Below are 17,344 nucleotides of genomic sequence, written 5' to 3'. Positions count from 1 at the left end.
CGTGGTCACGCATAGTGCCAGAAAACATGCATAGTAAAAATCACATGAATGTTAAAAATGCATGCAAGTGAGATAAAAAAAAGTTGCCATGTTTTGTGGTCAAACAACTCCTCCATATCAACATATGTTAGAATTATCAAAAAATAGTTGTCATCCTTTTGATGATTAATTTACCATAATATATGTAATGAAACTACTACCAATCTACATAACTCAAAAATAGAGAAAAAAACACACACAAAACATAAAAAAATGCCATTATTTGTAGAAATACATTTTCTAAAAAGTTTTGAATGTGGCGATTATAAATATGTTGTAGAAATTTTGCCATGTCACAAATCCAAAAGGTAGTCTAAAAATTGTCATGTGACCATAACATAAATTGAGGATTTCCAAAAATTACAAAAAGAATAGTTGCCTTGGTTGAAAATTTGCCATGGCAATTGTAGAAAAAAAAAACCCGAAGTTTTACCATGTGAGTAGTACACTTGACGGCTATCCAATAAAAACATAGTACAAGTGACATGGCAAAATTTTAAATATTTTGCTCTATAGGGCATGGCAAATGAAAAAAAGTACGATCACATGACAAATTCTCAAAAATAAAAACTCTCAGTGAACATGGCAACTATATGTTTGTACAAAAAACTTAAACACATAATACTTTAAAAAAAATATTGTTAACTTGAAAATCATGGAAAATTGCCATGTGTGATTTTTTGGGGGAAAATGCAGGCATGGCAAATTCTAGGGTGAGGAGGGGGGGGGGGTCTGTTGGTGACATGGCAAAATATATAGAAAATGTTAAAAGGGCCACATGTGCAAACTTTTAAAAGTGTTCTTAGTTGAATTTTGCCATATCAATTGTAGTAAAACAAAATTCTTAGTTTTGCCATGTGATTATGGCACATGATAGTAATCTCTAAAAACACAGTACAAGTAACATGGCAACAAAAATTAAAAAAATCTCTATAGTGCATGAAAAATGAAGAGAAAAAAGTATGGCTACAAGGAAAATTTGGGATTTTTTTTCTCATTGAACACGTAAAGTGTATATGTTTGTAACAAAAATGGACACATGGCAAACTTTCCAAACATACATGTAACTAAAGGCCACGGCAAATTGCCATGTGTGACAAAATTTGGGGAAAATGTGGGACATGCCAAATTCTAGGGATACAATTCCTCACTGAAATGAGGGAAACTTTACAAGAATGTTCAGTGATTGGTGGAAAAAATAGGAAAAATATGGAAATGTAGATTATAGTTGCCATGTGATATGTTAGAAAAAAGAACACCAAATTGCCATGTTGTCAAAGTTCACATTGGAGAGTCCAAAATTGGACCATGAAGGAGAAAATTTGCCATATGTGTACATCTTTCCTACCTGGATGATGGCAAAAGTAGGAAAATCATAGTCAAGGAGGTGTTTGATAGCCTGTAAGAGGCCCAACCAAGCCCGTGCGGTGCAAAAATTGGATGTTTGGATACTTGGGTTGCATGTGTTTCCGGAGCCACACGAAAGTTAAAGCAGTCCCGCGCCAGGCTGAAGAGGAACGGCTGAATTGACCATTTCTCCAGAGCCAGGCTCGTGAGAACCACATGTGCTCTCTCCTTCACACGTTGCGAAGCGCGGGTGACGACGCGATGTCTCATAACTGCCTCCGCTCTCTGACATCACCACCCATTGCGCACTCGCACCATACTCCATCTCTCTTTCATAGCCCCTACGGTTTCTCCGATGGTCGACCCTCAACTTCACCGCCTCACACTCATCCCCTCCGGCAACCCAATCCACGGCCGGTGTTTGGCAGACTGGTTGCTAGGTTCTTGCTATAAACAAAATGATTGCTAGGTTGTTGTTATGATCATATTGCTGTTCTTGTTGTGTGCATGCATGATCAGAATAATTGCTAGGTTCTTGATGTGTTCTTGCCGCGTGAATGCTTTCTTACAATCTTGTTATGACCAAATGTGCTAGCGTAGTGCTTCGAATGATAATCTTGCTATATGTGTTCGGTTTTGAACGGAACGCATGATGAGAGAAAAATGTGCATGCATGATCAGAGTTGGACAAATGTGCATGCATGGACAGAGTAGGACAATTATGCATGTAATTGAGAACTGGTACAATGCACCGATCATGATAGTTGCAATTGGGCATTGCTATGGCCAGTGCATCATGTCAATTAAAATTGCCTTGGTCAATGAATCATGGCATTGCTATGGTTACTTACTTCGGTCTTCTGAACTGACAAGGTTGTAAAGACAGAGTGGTCTACCGCCACTCAAAGGGACCATGTTATCGCTGACGCGGAGGACGCCAAGGACACCATCTCGACGAACAAGTGGCTAAAGAGGGCGGATGTGTCGGGCAGGATAGCAAAGATGATGAAGCCTCTGGGAATTGGTGGCAGACCAAGGCCTGGCCATGAGCCAACAGGAGCGGAGCCAAATAAGTACGGGGCGAGGGGGCGAGATTTCTCCAGCCTGAAATTGAACATTTAGATCTGAGCTTCTCTCAATTTTGATCACATCCCACCCCTCGCCCCCTTCTCCACCGACGATGACAAACAGTGCTGCTTCCACCCTTGTGGCTGCCGGAGAGAAGGAAGGAGAAGTCATGGCCCTTGCCCATGATGAAGAGGACGTGTGCCTGAGCTCGGTGGGAGAGCGGAATGGGGAGGGAGAATTGACCAGCACGGTGAGGATGTTCTCGAAGCGAATGCGTCACTCTTTTGTCTCGGCCTGCTAGTCAACCAGGATGTCGATGTAGTCACACAAGCATGTTGTCCACGCAGCATCTTGCGGACGTCATTGCGTTCGCTCAAAACACCTTGTGAACTGACTTCAGTTGAACAGCATTAAGTAAAATTATTGTGAGAAAAAAGCATTGGGGTGTATGCATGCACCATGCACTAACGCTAACGGGGTTGCTAGTATTGTTCTGGGAAGAACGGGCGTCGTAACTAGGTACAGATTAGTAAGGCTGGCATTAGTGACCGAACAACATTGGCGTGGTGGCGCAGTTGCCTAGCGCGTAGGTCTCATAGCTATACGTGAGTGATCCTAAGGTCGAGAGTTCCAGCCTCTCTCACCCCAAACCCCGCAAAGTGGTGACGAAAATGCTCTCTTAACAACTTGGGTCGTCATGCAAACATCTGATCTTCAGATGCGACGAGCAACTCTGAACTTTGTTCTTCTTTTGTCCCTCTTTTTTGCTCCTGGATCTAACCAATCTCTTCTACAGAAGAGGATTCACGATCGACCTTACTCTGAACTTTGGTTTTTTCCCTTGTTTTTCTCCTGGATTTAACTAATTTTCTTCTACAACAAGTCAACAACCATGGATGGATGTCACTACTCACGATGGGCCGACTGCATGCTGGCCTGGCTAGCTAAGATAGTCGTACTACGCCCGTCTGGAGAGCATGGCGGACAGGGCGAGCGCCGCGAAGGCGAGGAAGCCGAGGACGATGGACGCGGCGATGGCGTCCGTGAAGACATTGACCACCGCCGACCTCATGCGGATGGTGATCGGGAGAGCGGCCGCCGACGCCGTGACCAGCAGATACGCCACCGCCTGCATTCATTCAGATCATGGGAATATTTCAACTGCATGACACAATGACACATGCAGAGACTAATCCATAAGCTAGCTATAAGCCACCGCAGACGGAAGCTGCATCTAAAATGGTCACGTGGTACACTGGCCTAGGCAAGATTCTCTGCAACTTCACCTGATCGCCGGCGAAATCAAGGAAGCTCGCGTGTGCGTCGCCGCGGCGCATCCGGCCGAAATTCTTCAACGCCTGCGCCGCAGAGTACACGAACGCAACCACGGAGACCCCGAGAAGATACCTAGCAAATCAAGTATGATCAACAGCTCAACACCATGCACTATGTCAGGAATGGCAGCATGACCGATCGAGTAATAAGCTAGAGATGATGCGCACGCGCACCTGTACTCCTGGTAGCGGAGGAAGTCCATCCAGTCCCCGTGGCGGCAGGATGCGACGAGCGCCATGGCCACGAAGGACAGCAGCGCGGCGGCGGCGCGCAGCACGAGGACGATCCCGTTGAGCACCTGGGCTTCGTCACCGCCACCGCCACCGTGGTCGTGGCGGGCCCTGTCCCTGCCAGGTGTCAGGGGCGTCGTCCCCGTGTCAACGGGCGCCCTTTGGCCGCCGCCCTGCGAGACATGCGGCGACTTGGGCTTGACGGCCGCCGGGGCCGGGGGCGGGTGCGGGGACAGAGGCGGCGGGGGCGGCGGGGACTTGGCGACGTAGTGTTCGGAGTCCGGGGACGCGGCCAGCTGCATAGCCATGGTGCCTTAGCACGTAAGGGAACGAACGGGCGATAGAGGAGGAGCGTGTATAGAAGTATAGATGTCTCGCTCGCATGCATTGCATTATTTGCGCTTTGCGAAAGTTGGGCGGGTGATTAAAGGGGCCGCCGGTCGAGGGATTAAAGCCGGGAGAAGAAAGTGAGGGTGCTGGCTGTGGCTATGACACGGCGCGCACTAGCTTTGGCTGGCTAGATTGTTCAGCTGGCTAAGCAATGGACTGACTGGGGACTGGGGAGGGAAGGAAATAATTTGAAATGTGTGGAACCAACATGCATGATGGACAAAAGGGGTATTGCTTAACGGGGTCTGTAACCGTTCAAAAAAGCAGCTCGCAATTAACGAGCGTACTAGCGTGGCAGGCTGAGAAATCGATGGAATTATGTCCATTATTAACACTACTAGACATACGGTCTCTTGTCTCCGTCGAGTACGAGGCGCATAGATGACTTCGTAAAATTTCAAGATGATATGTCGGCTCAGTCTCTCTCGGAGATGCTCAGGGGTAGGGTGTGTGTGCGCGCGTTCATAGGAGCGAGTGTATGCGTGTTTATCTGAACGCTTGCGTCTGTACCATGTTCAAACAAAAACATATGGTCTCTATTGTGTCCTTGTCGATCGAGAGAAATAAAATCACGGAGTGGATTGATACCTTCACGCTTCTCTGTGATGTGATCTTAAGAGTATATACAGTGATACTATCTTAGGAGTGTCGTATAGGATAGATGTTGAGATGAAGAAAGAAATCATAAAAATGGACTTGTATTCTCTTGAGGTAAATACACCGGGAGTTATGAAACTTACGCGCGACGATCAATTTGATGCATGAATTTGCAAAATGGATCGCACGTGAACGAGGAAAAACGGACGTGAACGGGGAAAAACGGACGCCCGGAAAAGTTGGATCGCAGGAGGCGATCAAGGAGGCGACTAGGGGTCCCTTGCGCGCCGCTGGTTCCCTCTCTCTCCGTCGGCCGCTCCGACGGCAAGAGGGAGGGGGAACCTCAGGTCTGTTCACTAGGTGGGTGTGTGGTAGGGTTACGGTTGAGGGAGACGCTGTCGAGGCCGTTGCGATGGTGTCACGTCGGAATAAGTTTCTCCGGGCTCCGTTCGCGGTCAGGCGAGGCTTTTGCCTTCGTCTAGGAGCCAGCGGTGTTGGGATCCCCGGATCTCGTCGAGGTCGCGGGCTATGGTGGTTGGAGGTCCATTGGCACTGGCCCTTTGGATCCTCATATGGGCGATGGAGGCAGGGAGACGAAGACCTTTCTTCTTCCTTGTTGGTATGATTTGCTGCTGCTGTTCTTCTCCTTCCTCTGCGCTGATACTGGTGGGAGATCCTGCTTTGCCCGGGCGGATGGCCCGGCCGCGGTGCTGGACCGGTCGGATGACTCGAGTTCTCTTCCTTCCGGAAGGGACACTTTTCGCGGTACTCAAAGCCAAAGATGGCGACGGCTGTTGTAGGTGTGTTGGATTGATGTCCATGCCCTCTTAGCGCTGGTGACGAGAGAGGAGGAAGCAACGTGGCGGCAATTGTACCGTGGTCGAAGATGATGACCTGTTTGCGACTGGTTGCAAATCCTTCTGCTGCAGGGGTCTTCTCTCAAGATTCAGGGATGATGACACAGGGCTCCGGAGATCTTCTTGTGTTATGGTTGTCTTAGTGTACTCTAGGTGTTCATGGTCCTTTGTGTTTGCGTTTCAGTGTGCTTGTAAGGGTTACCTACTTTGTACTGATTCGTGATTTGAATGAAGATTTTCTCAAAAAAAAAATTGCAAAATGCGTGTTTTCGGTCATTTAACTTGTCCTCCAGTACATATATGGTGCTTTCTACTGTATTCGGCTGTATCCCGCGCACGTGTGACATGCCAAGGTGACGGGGGCACTGTCACTGGGTAATCCGAACGTACTTTTTTTTTAGAAAGCCTCATTGCATATTGTTTATTAGCGTTGAAAATCCTTAATGGAAAAATAAAAAAATGCAAGAGCCGTATAAAACAAGGATTCGAACACATGACCTGCTGGTTATCAGCACGCATATATAGACAACTGACCAACTGCCTTTTAATGTTTAATGAGCACAATTTTCTTTATATTAGACGGAACATACGAATTAAAGTAGAAACCGAAACTGGAAAAGGGTGTGAAGAAACGGGAAGCCCCGGTTCGAACCTACGATCGCATAGGCTCGCCGCATGTGCGAGCGTCAACCATCCGGCCACAATAATATAGACTTAGAGAGATAAACACAATTCATGTTGTGTATTCTTTTTTCTTTTTTTCTATGTAAGAAAATAACTTATATTCTAAGTAAACTTTCAGACAACTCAACTAGATTTTTGTTTGAAGTAGAATAATTTTAAATTACAAAATATAGATAAAAGAAATATAGTGCAGAATGAATGTACATACATTTTTCGGACAAATCAACTAAATTTAGTCCCAATTTGAATAATCTATATAAAAGAAAACGTAGTTCATATTGAATGTACATAAATTTCTTTCCAAAAAATCAACGGATTTTTTAATTCAAATAATTCTAAATTTGAAAATCTAGATAAATAAAATAAAGGTCAGAATGAATCTACATAAAAAAATCAGACAAATCAACTAAATTTCTGTTTGAATTCAAATAATTTCATTTCAAAATCTAGATAAAAGGAAATATAGTCACAATGAATGTATGTATTTTCTTGGACAAATAAACAAATAAATTCTTTTAATTCAAATCATTTTAAATTTAAAAATTTAGATAAAAGAAAATATAGGTCAAAACGAATATACATAATTTTTTTGGAAAAATTTGTTTGAATTCAACTAATTTTAAACTAAATTATCTAGATAAAAGAAAATATAGTGCAGAATGAATGTACGTAATTTTCTGTCGGATAAATCAGCGGAAATTGTGTTTGAATACAAATAATTTTAAAATTTAAAATCTGGAGAAAAGAAAATATAGTTCGGAATGTGCACTTTTATTTATTTTTTTTGCGGGGGAGAATGTGTACTTTTATTTGGAAGAATATATATGTTAGTAGTCTGTCTTTATCACCATGAAGATCAGGTGATTAGGAGGCGTGCACTAATATGACATGGTTCCGGTTCGATCCCACACAAACCCATTTTTTGCAGCCTAATTTGTTTAAACCATACACTAACTTGTATGAACTTAAAAACAACTGGGGGTGTTTGTGCAAAAAAAAATCACGTACAATGGACCATGTCCAGGCTGATGTGCCACGTAGTCAGCGAATAGACCAGAAACACTTATTTTGCAAGTTTATACATCCGCGCAAAGTTTGATGACCAGAAACACTTATTTTGCAAGTTTGTGCATCAAACTGACCGCCACGCGCAAGTTTTAAGACTCCAGGTGTATTTACCTTATTATCTTTCTTCTCTTATTTAAGAGATGATATCTTAGCACAATATGTCTCACCACATTTTTAGAAATTGCTACTTATTAAAAGAAAGGCTAAGAAATAACCCATTGTAGACATCTTTTTTTATTTTAATTTTTGCAGGAGTACACATCATTTTATTGTTATCTCTAAATTACATGCAGGGCTTAAGATAGTATTGTCTTATCAACCACTGTACATGCCCTAACACCCAGGGTTTACGCTACTCCTGGTGCTACTCTTTAAATTGTTGCGCTCGCACTAATTTTGTACTATACACTATACTCATGGTCGTGGTACTCGTACTACACATGGATTATCTTTTCCGGTGCAACTCTTTAAAGTAGACGGCAGAAACAATTAGCTATTTTTCAAGTTTCTTTGCCAATTACCAAACATTTTGTGGTCTGCTTTGGTAATAGAACATGGTCTCAATGCTGATGGTTCACAAAGTACTTGATGCTTCACTTGCATGAGAGAACGTTTTTGTCGCATGATTGATTACCTTCTCTTATGTATCTATATGATTATTTGGTTTGTCATTGCTTGATCTCAATAGTAATGATGACACCATCACCATCAAATATTACTTGATGGGTTTCTATGTTGTCGCATGGTGCAAGTTGGGTGGTGTTAACTTGTGCTTGTTGGGAGGGGTTGACCGAACAAGATACATGAGCACATGATTGAGGGAATTTAGGGGTTTAGTCGCTACAGGAATTGGGTGAGCGAGTGGGGATTACCCAACCCCCGGGATTTATTGGATCCCCTAGGGATTAGTTTCCGAACAACCAAACAAGGCCTGAGAGGGACAACAGTGATGTTGGGCCTCAAAATGTGTGGAAACAACATGCCAATCAAAGTGTGATGCCATCAGAAAATGACAGACCCACCAGTGTACAATATTTGCAATCTCGCGATAGACTCGTGGAGGCATGCATTTGATTTGAAGTTGTTATTGTTTGCTTTAAGGGAAATCTACCGCAACAAGTATTTGCGCTATTTAGTGAGTGAGGCAGAAAGCGATTCATGAGCATGAGTTTTAGAGTCCCCTGTCGACTAGTGACTTTACGGCCGAAACAAAGATAACATCAATGCCTGCTCCCGCCTAACCCATGAATGACAAAGATAAATGTAGGTGGGGGCTTGTCAAGGTCGGGACATAAAACAGTTGTTTGGGCGTTCATTGTTGTATTTCTAAATTTGATTAACTTGTCGTTGCTTGAGGTTACAACATGCAGGAAAAGTTGTATTTACCTCATTACCTTTCTTCTCTTATTTAAGGGTGCATGTTGCGTCCGATGGGCAAGAGGTGATCAAATAAACTTGCAAACCAAGCTAGGATTTGTATAATGTGTTACCGGAGGAGATATGTATGTAATGAATGCAACTTTCAGGAGGTGCAACTCAGCCATGAACGAGGGCGTTTTAAATGTTGGAGCCAGTAGTTTACCGAAGGTTGTGGACACATTACAAGCGGGTACTCATGTGTGCCATCAAAATCCACTGGGTACTATATGTCGAGTTACGAAGCTCCCTGGAATTTGACGCTCCCGTGGTGCATTGGCGGCTCTAGCAGCAGGTGGGACCCTCTATCCAGTGTCAAGTGTGTATGGGACAGTATTGTTGACATGAATATAACACATGCTTCCTCTAGGCTTTTCTATCACATTTATCGTGGGGGGGCGGTAATACTTGAGGTGGGGAAAGAGGAATTAATCTAACTCTGATAACTCAGTTAATTCAGTTTATAGGTTTTCTAGTTTGTACGATATTATACTTTGAGAAATAAGGTATGAAATTAAAATACAATTCGGTTTTGGTATATAACAAACTATTTTGCTATACTTCCGGTATATACCATAATAATCGAAGTTGACATGAATTTAAAAATGACATAATAGTAATTTACAAATTTATGACTCAACCCATATAATTTCATTTTACAAAACAAGGTACAACTATATATAAGTATATATGCATGCATGGATTCATGCCTCGATAGTTATGGACGTGCTTGGCAATACTTTTGAGAGAAAATAACTACGTTATTAAAAAATGGATGTGCTTAGCAGGAATCTGGTTCCTATACAAGAAAAAATGACTACTTGTAGTTCACCTCAAGAAAAAAAATATACACACTTCTGTTTATTTAGTTAACTATTTGTTTTTGGGGATATGCCATAAAAACCGACATAAAAACCACAAAAATCGTCAAATTGGTTCGGTATAGTTTTTCCGATTCGATTTTGAAATGCACATAGCAAGATTCATCTAGAAGAGATCATGCGACAATAGTAGCTTTTGAGACAGGGAAAAAAAGATGCATCTTGAGCTGTCTTACCCTCACCCTCCCATCTCTCTGCAAGCTTCTATATCTCCTCCGCTATGAGCTTCGATCTTGGAGATGACTTTAATCATTTGTTTCTTATATGTATTATAACCCATAGCAATGCACGGGTGTTCTACTAGCGTAGAATAAGCTCTCAGTCCAAATTCATTTTAGTCTTGAGATGTGTTAAAATAAACTATTTATAACAAACTTTCATACTTCTATATATTTTATTTTTAGAAAATTTTAAACTTAACATATATAATTTCCCCCCTATACATTTCTAACATCCATCGTTGAAAAAAGATACACCACCTCATGCTACATATTTAAAACTTTTGTTTTAGTAGATCATTTTCTCTTTTCTAGATATTGCCCCAACATTATGTAGGATTACTTGCAATTGAGAGAAATAAGTAAATATTATTCCGGCTCACCATATTATATTACAACATTTGCTTCGGTGTACAGTGTGTGTATATCTCTATTTATACACATTTCAACATTCTCAAATATATTTGGGTACAACTATGTGAAGTGTATGGTTCTACAAATTTCTTGATAGTTATTTCTAGTATATGGTAATAGAGTAGTATACAATGTTTTTACGAGGAGCTTATTCTCTAAGAACCTGCATTTTTTTTGTCAAAAGTGTTTAGCAAACTATTGTTGGTTCACTAATGTATTGGAAAAGTTGTGTCTGCTTCGAACTTGTTATCTAAATTTCACCTATTTTAGTAATGAACTATTTATACAAGTGATAAAAATATATTACGCTGGTAGAGTAACTTCAAAGGTATGCTAGCACATTATACCTCAAATTTCTCCCCCGCAAAAAATACCTCCATTTCTCATCATAACAATTCCTACTTCATTGTTTCTACCCCCACACAGTTTATGTTTCAAATCTGCAATTTGAATTTTTAAGCTTTAAATTCAAATGGTGGTTGCGCACAAAATTAGTCAACATACATCCAAAATCATCTCAAGCATTTCATCGACATACCACACAATTCGACCAATGATTAAGCATCACCCAAGGGTACATGAAAAACCAATATGCATCCACTACCAACCATCAAAATAAGAAAATATCACACACTCTCATTGCCACTCCCCATGCCAAAGTCCAAACCTCCTTCCATTGTCCCATCTGTATTGGAAGCCAACATCTAACCACATGTAAACTCCCAAACTACTTATAGCTTCTCATACATACCATTTTAATCCTTTCTTCTTGCTTGAAATTCTTGTTCATTTTTTATCAACCTTCACCTTCATCATGGACTCCTAATAATTAATCCCCCCGCTCCTCAGCTTGAGATTTTGCTCCGCTATGGAAAGTACTCCCAGCTCGGGCCTTTCTTTCCAAATTTTCATTGACCTTCTGCCACCTTGCTAACTTCTCTTGCTTCCTCTCATCTTCATACGCCTTCCATATTCTCAGCATCTTAGCCACAATCTCCTTTTTTTTATCTCAGCAGGATTCTCCCTCAAGACACCAAAGCCTCTGCTTCTTTCCTTAACCTCTCCTTCTCGGCCTTCCTACACTCATACCTCTTGGAGCTCGAATTGGGATTTCTTGCTCTTCCCTTATTATCTTGGGAGGAGGAGTTTCATGACCTCGGTCTCTTTTGGTGGAACCTCATCATTCCTTGCATGCTAATCCTAACTGTTCTCGAGAAATGCCCAAAAACGATGAAAGGCAAATGTCTTCCTTGTGGATTAGGCATATGCTTTTACCGATCTTGGATATAGGACACCCGTGACACTAAACAATTTATGATAAAATACGGTTTTAAGATGATATGTACATTGAACAATTGACAATATGATCATAATATTGTATTTGTGTTTATAATTTGCTGAGATCATCTGCTTTTTTTATCTAGATATACATTCAAAATTGAGTGTATTGAGCAATATGTAGTAAAAAAATGTGCAGAACGTATCAAAATTTCTTGTCAGCAATGTCATGTAGCGAAAGCGATGCACAGTTATTGGGTGAACTTGCCAACCATTTTGGAACAACCTTCGAGAGGTTCCTCTTTGTCTAATCTAGCAGCATTGTCGGGCTACCCATTTAAATATCAACAACCTTTTTTTTTGCTATTGGTAAACATAACATGGGTGTCCGTGGTCTAGTACTCACTAGATTTCCCATAGTGACCACCGCTAGTAAAACCAAGCACCAGCAAGGTTGTTGGAGCTATGTGCCTATCCCCAACAAAGTATTGCCAACAGTGCATCACTGACAATCGGCTATTGTTGAATGGCTTACCCAACAATATCTCTTGTTTTTCCGTCAGGGAAAATGTAAATCAAGGAGATGTAGACGAGAAGAATCCAGTTTGAGAAGGTGCAATTCAGCCCTGAATTGAGGGATTTCAATGATGAAGCTCATATCTTCGCGAAGTTCACTCAAGCGGGTACGCATGTGTGGCCTCATGATCCAGGAAGCATTATTTGTATATATGGCTGGTTGTTGAGGAATACAATTCCTCATTATTGATATTATTGATTAAAAAACATGGTGGACGAAAGAGGTAATGCACGAAGACACATTCAAGTGTTCGCAATTTATTGATATGGGAAAAAAATGCAATCGTTCCAGAAAGCAGCTTGCAATTAACAAGCGTACACACTCGCGTGGCAGGCTGGGAGGTGGAATTTTTTCAATTATACTACTTACTTCACTTTTGGAGCGAATGGGCATAGACATACTCCCTCCGTCCGGAAATACTTGTCGCAAAAATGATAAAAGTGGATGCATCTAAAACTAAAATATGACCAGATACATCCATTCCTCCGACAAATATTTCCGGGCGAAAGGAGTATGACATACGATCTCTATGCGTCATGGTTGATGGAGATAAACTGAAGCCAAGAGTGGATTGCCTTTTCATTTCCAGTGCTGGCTCTTTACTCTCTCTAATAATCTTTCTGTGTTTTGCATGGATGACTTTTTTTTTTTGCGTTCTTTTGCATGGATTACTCTCTCTGCTATTGAACACGTACGGTCGGTCACAGCACTCCTTTTTTTGCGTTCTTTTGCATGGATTACTCTCTCTGCTATTGACCACGCACGGTCGGTCACAGCACTCCTTTTTTTTTTTTTGAGGTAACGGTCACAGCACTCCTGCTGCGGGCTACGGAATATACGACGTACGGGCCCGTCGCAGCGGAGCTGTCGCGCGGGCCCACGAACGGATAAAGCGCGACGGGTCCATGGGCCCGCAAAGGGTCTGGCGCAGGGGAGGCTCGACCTGATCCATCCAGACGGCGGGGTCCTAAAAGAAAAATCCAGAGGGCGGGGGCGGACCCGAAACCGCGTGACGAAGCAGAGTTCCAACCCAGGCTGCCTGGCGCTGGCGCTGGCACGCCAGACGAGACAGAGACAGAGGTCTGGCTTCTCTGGCTCCGGCCCCCATGCATGATCCTCCTTCCTTCCTTCCTTCCTTCCTTTCCGTGTCGCACCGGCCACCGACTTCCAGGAATAGTACTCGTGCTACCAAACCGGGCGGCACAGTGCCCAGAAATTACCAGGCCTGCCACCGCACGCCGTCTCGCCTTTTCGCACGGGCCAACGGTCGGGTGATCAGGCGCGCAAAGATTGTGCCGCGGCACCGTCGCACGCGCAGATCACGCGCCCCAGATACGCACGCCCCTTGGACTCAAAGGGGGCGTCTTCCTGGCACCGTCCTCAAACCAGGTGTGAACCTCGGCCGTCACCTTCTGCCTCAAACTCTCACGAGACGCCGAGACCAATGCACACCACATGCATGGGTGTTGTGTGATCCTGAATGTCAAACAAAACGACGTGAGCTGAATGTCCTGGTCCAGTGTCTAGTGTCTTGCCATATAGTACGTATACAAATTCAAGTCACCTGCAAATGAAAAGTTTCAAGCACGGCGTACCATTTTTTTCCGCTTCAAAATTCGTTCAGGGAGCGAGCATGCTTTCACCGCGTTCCGCCCGCCCAATGGACCACCCACTGTGAACGCCGTCTTCTGTTTCTCATCGCATGGATGCGCTTTTGTCATGTCGGGTTTTTTTTTAACACGGCAGGGGCGTAGACGCTCATACATACGCACATGCACTCACCTCTATGAATGCACACACGCACAGTCTATCCACAATCTATACATACGCACATGCACTCACATTGTCTTGAGATTGACGAAATCGCTACAGACACCTTCGTGGTCGACGAGAACGCCTCCTCCCACTGAACGCCCCATCACCGAACGGCTTGAAATAAATCCAAAAAATGCAACCACTAGTGTCAATTTAGGACTTGAACCCTAATTAGTTTTTTTTTGCGGGGAAACAAAAAACAGGTTGGTTCGTCCATGCCAGTTTTAATGTTTGCTCCTTTGGCTTTCAATGGTTTTAGTCATTTTTTTTTCTTACCATTATTCTTGTATGATGTAAAAATATATTATTTTGACACTAGAATTGGAAGATCATGCCCCTTTAGTTCATTTTTTACATTAGCAATTCATTGTTTTTTGCGGGGATATATTCGTTGTTTTTTGCTGGTTATTTTTATTTTTGCCTCATCAATTCTTTACATTTATTTTCTACGGAGTACTCCTTTTGGACGATCTTTATTTTCCACCGACTCCACTTTATTTTTGGAAGCACCCAGAGAAACCGGTCGTCCTCGTGACGGAATGGCACAGACGGTAATTCTGGGCAACCCCGGCCCCCCTAACTCCGCGGCGCAAATCCGGGCCCACCATACCAGCCGAGAAAAGCGACACGCCCAATCCAACTCCTATATCTTCCTCCACCCACCTGCGCCGTCGCCGCTCGCCCCTGAATTTCCGATGGGAGCGGCGGCCGTCCACCACGAATAACCAACCATGGAGCCCCCGCCCCCCGCTTCTTCCAACCCACCCCGCCCGGCCTCCCCCTCGTCGGCGCCAACCACACCTCCGCCCGCTTCTGCGCCCGTTAGCCCCCACGCGCACGCCGGATTGAATTTCCCCCCGCGTGGCCGTCAGACTCAGACTGGCCGACCGACCCCGCCGCTAGAGAGGTCGCTGGTATAGCCCGGACCGGCATGGAGCCGGCGGCGAGGAAGTGGCACGGGAAGGGGCTCCTGACGCGCGCGCTCCTCCTCGGCGTCGCCGCGCTCGCGCTGCGCCTGCTGTACGGGGCGTTTGTGACCGTGGGCGGCGGGTGGGCGCCCGACCCGGCAGTGCCGTCCACCGCGGTGGTCGGGAGGAGGACCCACGCGCAGGCCGCGGGGACGCCGGAGGCGTGGCGCAGCCACGAGTGGCGCCAGGCGGTGGAGTTCCACGCCGGGGTCCTCGGGCGGCACCTCGCCGACGGCCTCCTCGGGCCGTCCTCCCGCGCCGTCTGCCTCGGCGGGGCCCAGGAGGCGCTCGCGCTGCGGGAGCTCGGCGTGGCCGGGGCCGTCGCCGTCGCGAGGAGGCGCTCGCCGCCGCTCGCCGTCGCCGGTGACGACCGCCGGCTGCCGTTCGAGTCCTCCTCCGTCGACTTCGTCTATGCCGGCCGCGCCCTCGACTCGTCCAGGCGCCCGGCCGACCTCGCCGGCGAGGCCGCGCGGATCTTGAGGCCGGAGGGCCATCTCGTCGTGCTCACCTCCAGCGCCACCGACGCCTACAGCCTCCGCTCGCTTCAGGCGCTCTTCCCGTCCCAGCGGTTGCTCCGATCTCGCGAGATCAACTGCCCCGACGCGTCCACCCTCCGTGAACTGGTCTTCCAGAAGCTTCAGCCGACTATGGCGTCCACCTCCACTGACAATTCAGCCAACAACTGCACAATTGGGGATCACAAGATCCAGCTCCTGACGCACGCCGAGCCGCTGATCGAGGAAGAGCCGCTGAAGCCATGGCTGACGCTGAAGCGAAACATCCAGAACATCAAGTACCTTCCAGAGCTTGCCGACATCAGCTTCAAGCGCCGGTATGTGTATGTTGATCTCGGCTCACGCAGCTATGGATCCAGCATCGGCAGCTGGTTCCGGAAGCAGTACCCCAAGCAGAACCACACCTTCGAGGTGTTCGCCATTGAGGCCGACCCGACGTTCCACCCTGATTATGCCACAAGGAAGGGAGTCACATTGCTTCCGTATGCCGCCTGGGTCAAGAATGACACGCTCAGCTTCGAGATCAATGGCGACCCTGGAAAGGAGGATGAGGCTAAGGCCAGTGGCCGTGGCATGGGGCGCATCCGCCCCACGGCCGGTAAGAAGATGTCCGGCAAGGTGCGCAGTGTGCAGGCATTTGATTTCGCCGAGTGGCTGAAGCAGACGGTGTCGGAGCAGGACTACGTGGTGATGAAGATGGATGTGGAGGGGACTGAGTTTGACTTGATCCCGAGGCTCTTCGACACGGGCGCGATCTGCTTGGTCGACGAGGTGTTCCTCGAGTGCCATTACAACCGGTGGCAAAGGTGCTGCCCTGGCGAGCGGTCGCCCAAGTATCAGAACACATACGAGGAGTGCCTGGAGCTCTTCAGCTCGCTCCGGGAGAGCGGCGTTCTTGTGCATCAGTGGTTTTGATTGCTGCCATACACATTCAGAATTGCTGCAGATAGAGTTCGACTACAGAGGATACAATGGTTCCATACTTGCACTACATATCTGATTTTGAAAGTATATTAGTTTCATTGTGAAGATAGGGATTAAGGGATTCGGTTTATTCTCTGCTTGTTAGTTAGATCTTGTAGTTAAAAAGATTTGAGGAAAAGAAAGGTAGCGTTTAACTGCATTCCCAGTCAAATTCTGCGGATTGCGATTGTTACTGTCATTGAGCAAAGGAATTAAATCAATTTAGATTCATTCGAATTTTCTGAAACTATGTTCACTTCCCCTGTGATCTTTTTTCAGGTAGTTCCTGCAGCTCCATTTGTATTACCGCACTATGTTCATCACATTTGTTTTGCTGTAGCAATCAAATTGTTTCAGGAATTTCAAGGCATGCCAGACTGTATGCTGAATGGGTGAACAAAACCGAAAAGGCGGTTGTGGATTCTGTGGTGCCTTTGTTCTGCCATGCCATGACTCTGAACAAACCATGACCTCCTGGTTCCCTGGCATCCGCAGAACCTGAATTTCTGTATTCAGTCCTGTTACTCTGTTCTCCAAGCCAAGCATATCTATTTGCTCGTGCCTGCATTACCTCTGTTTAGCTACAGATGGCTACTGTAATTGCAGTAATCGGTTAATTTATATCAAGTTTACCGATCTGATCAGAATATCAGGTTCAGGTATTTTCAGTTGCATCTGTTGGTG

The 17,344-nt window shown here is 45.2% G+C and overlaps 2 protein-coding genes across 2 annotated transcripts; one reads left to right on the top strand and one right to left on the bottom strand.

Annotated features, from left to right (window-relative positions):
- Positions 1–3,270: 3,270 nt before the first annotated feature.
- On the bottom strand, positions 3,271–4,367 carry LOC119367193 (CASP-like protein 4B1). Its single transcript, XM_037632783.1, has 3 exons — positions 3,963–4,367; positions 3,741–3,861; positions 3,271–3,583 (listed from the first exon to the last, which is right to left on the bottom strand). Exons 1-3 carry the CDS (start codon positions 4,325–4,327, stop codon positions 3,413–3,415), a joined length of 657 nt encoding a protein of 218 aa, XP_037488680.1. The 5' UTR covers positions 4,328–4,367; the 3' UTR covers positions 3,271–3,412.
- A 10,594-nt stretch (positions 4,368–14,961) lies between these two features.
- On the top strand, positions 14,962–16,910 carry LOC119362253. The gene has a single exon (XM_037627450.1). The coding sequence runs from the start codon at positions 15,146–15,148 to the stop codon at positions 16,610–16,612; it is 1,467 nt and encodes a 488-aa protein (XP_037483347.1). The 5' UTR covers positions 14,962–15,145; the 3' UTR covers positions 16,613–16,910.
- The last annotated feature ends 434 nt before the right edge of the window (positions 16,911–17,344 follow it).

The sequence above is a fragment of the Triticum dicoccoides genome, chromosome 2B, assembly GCF_002162155.2.
Source record: "Triticum dicoccoides isolate Atlit2015 ecotype Zavitan chromosome 2B, WEW_v2.0, whole genome shotgun sequence".
NCBI classification, from domain to species: Eukaryota; Viridiplantae; Streptophyta; class Magnoliopsida; order Poales; family Poaceae; genus Triticum; species Triticum dicoccoides.
The sequence above is the reverse complement of the archived record's forward strand: the minus strand, read 5'-3'. Positions and strand labels throughout refer to the sequence as shown.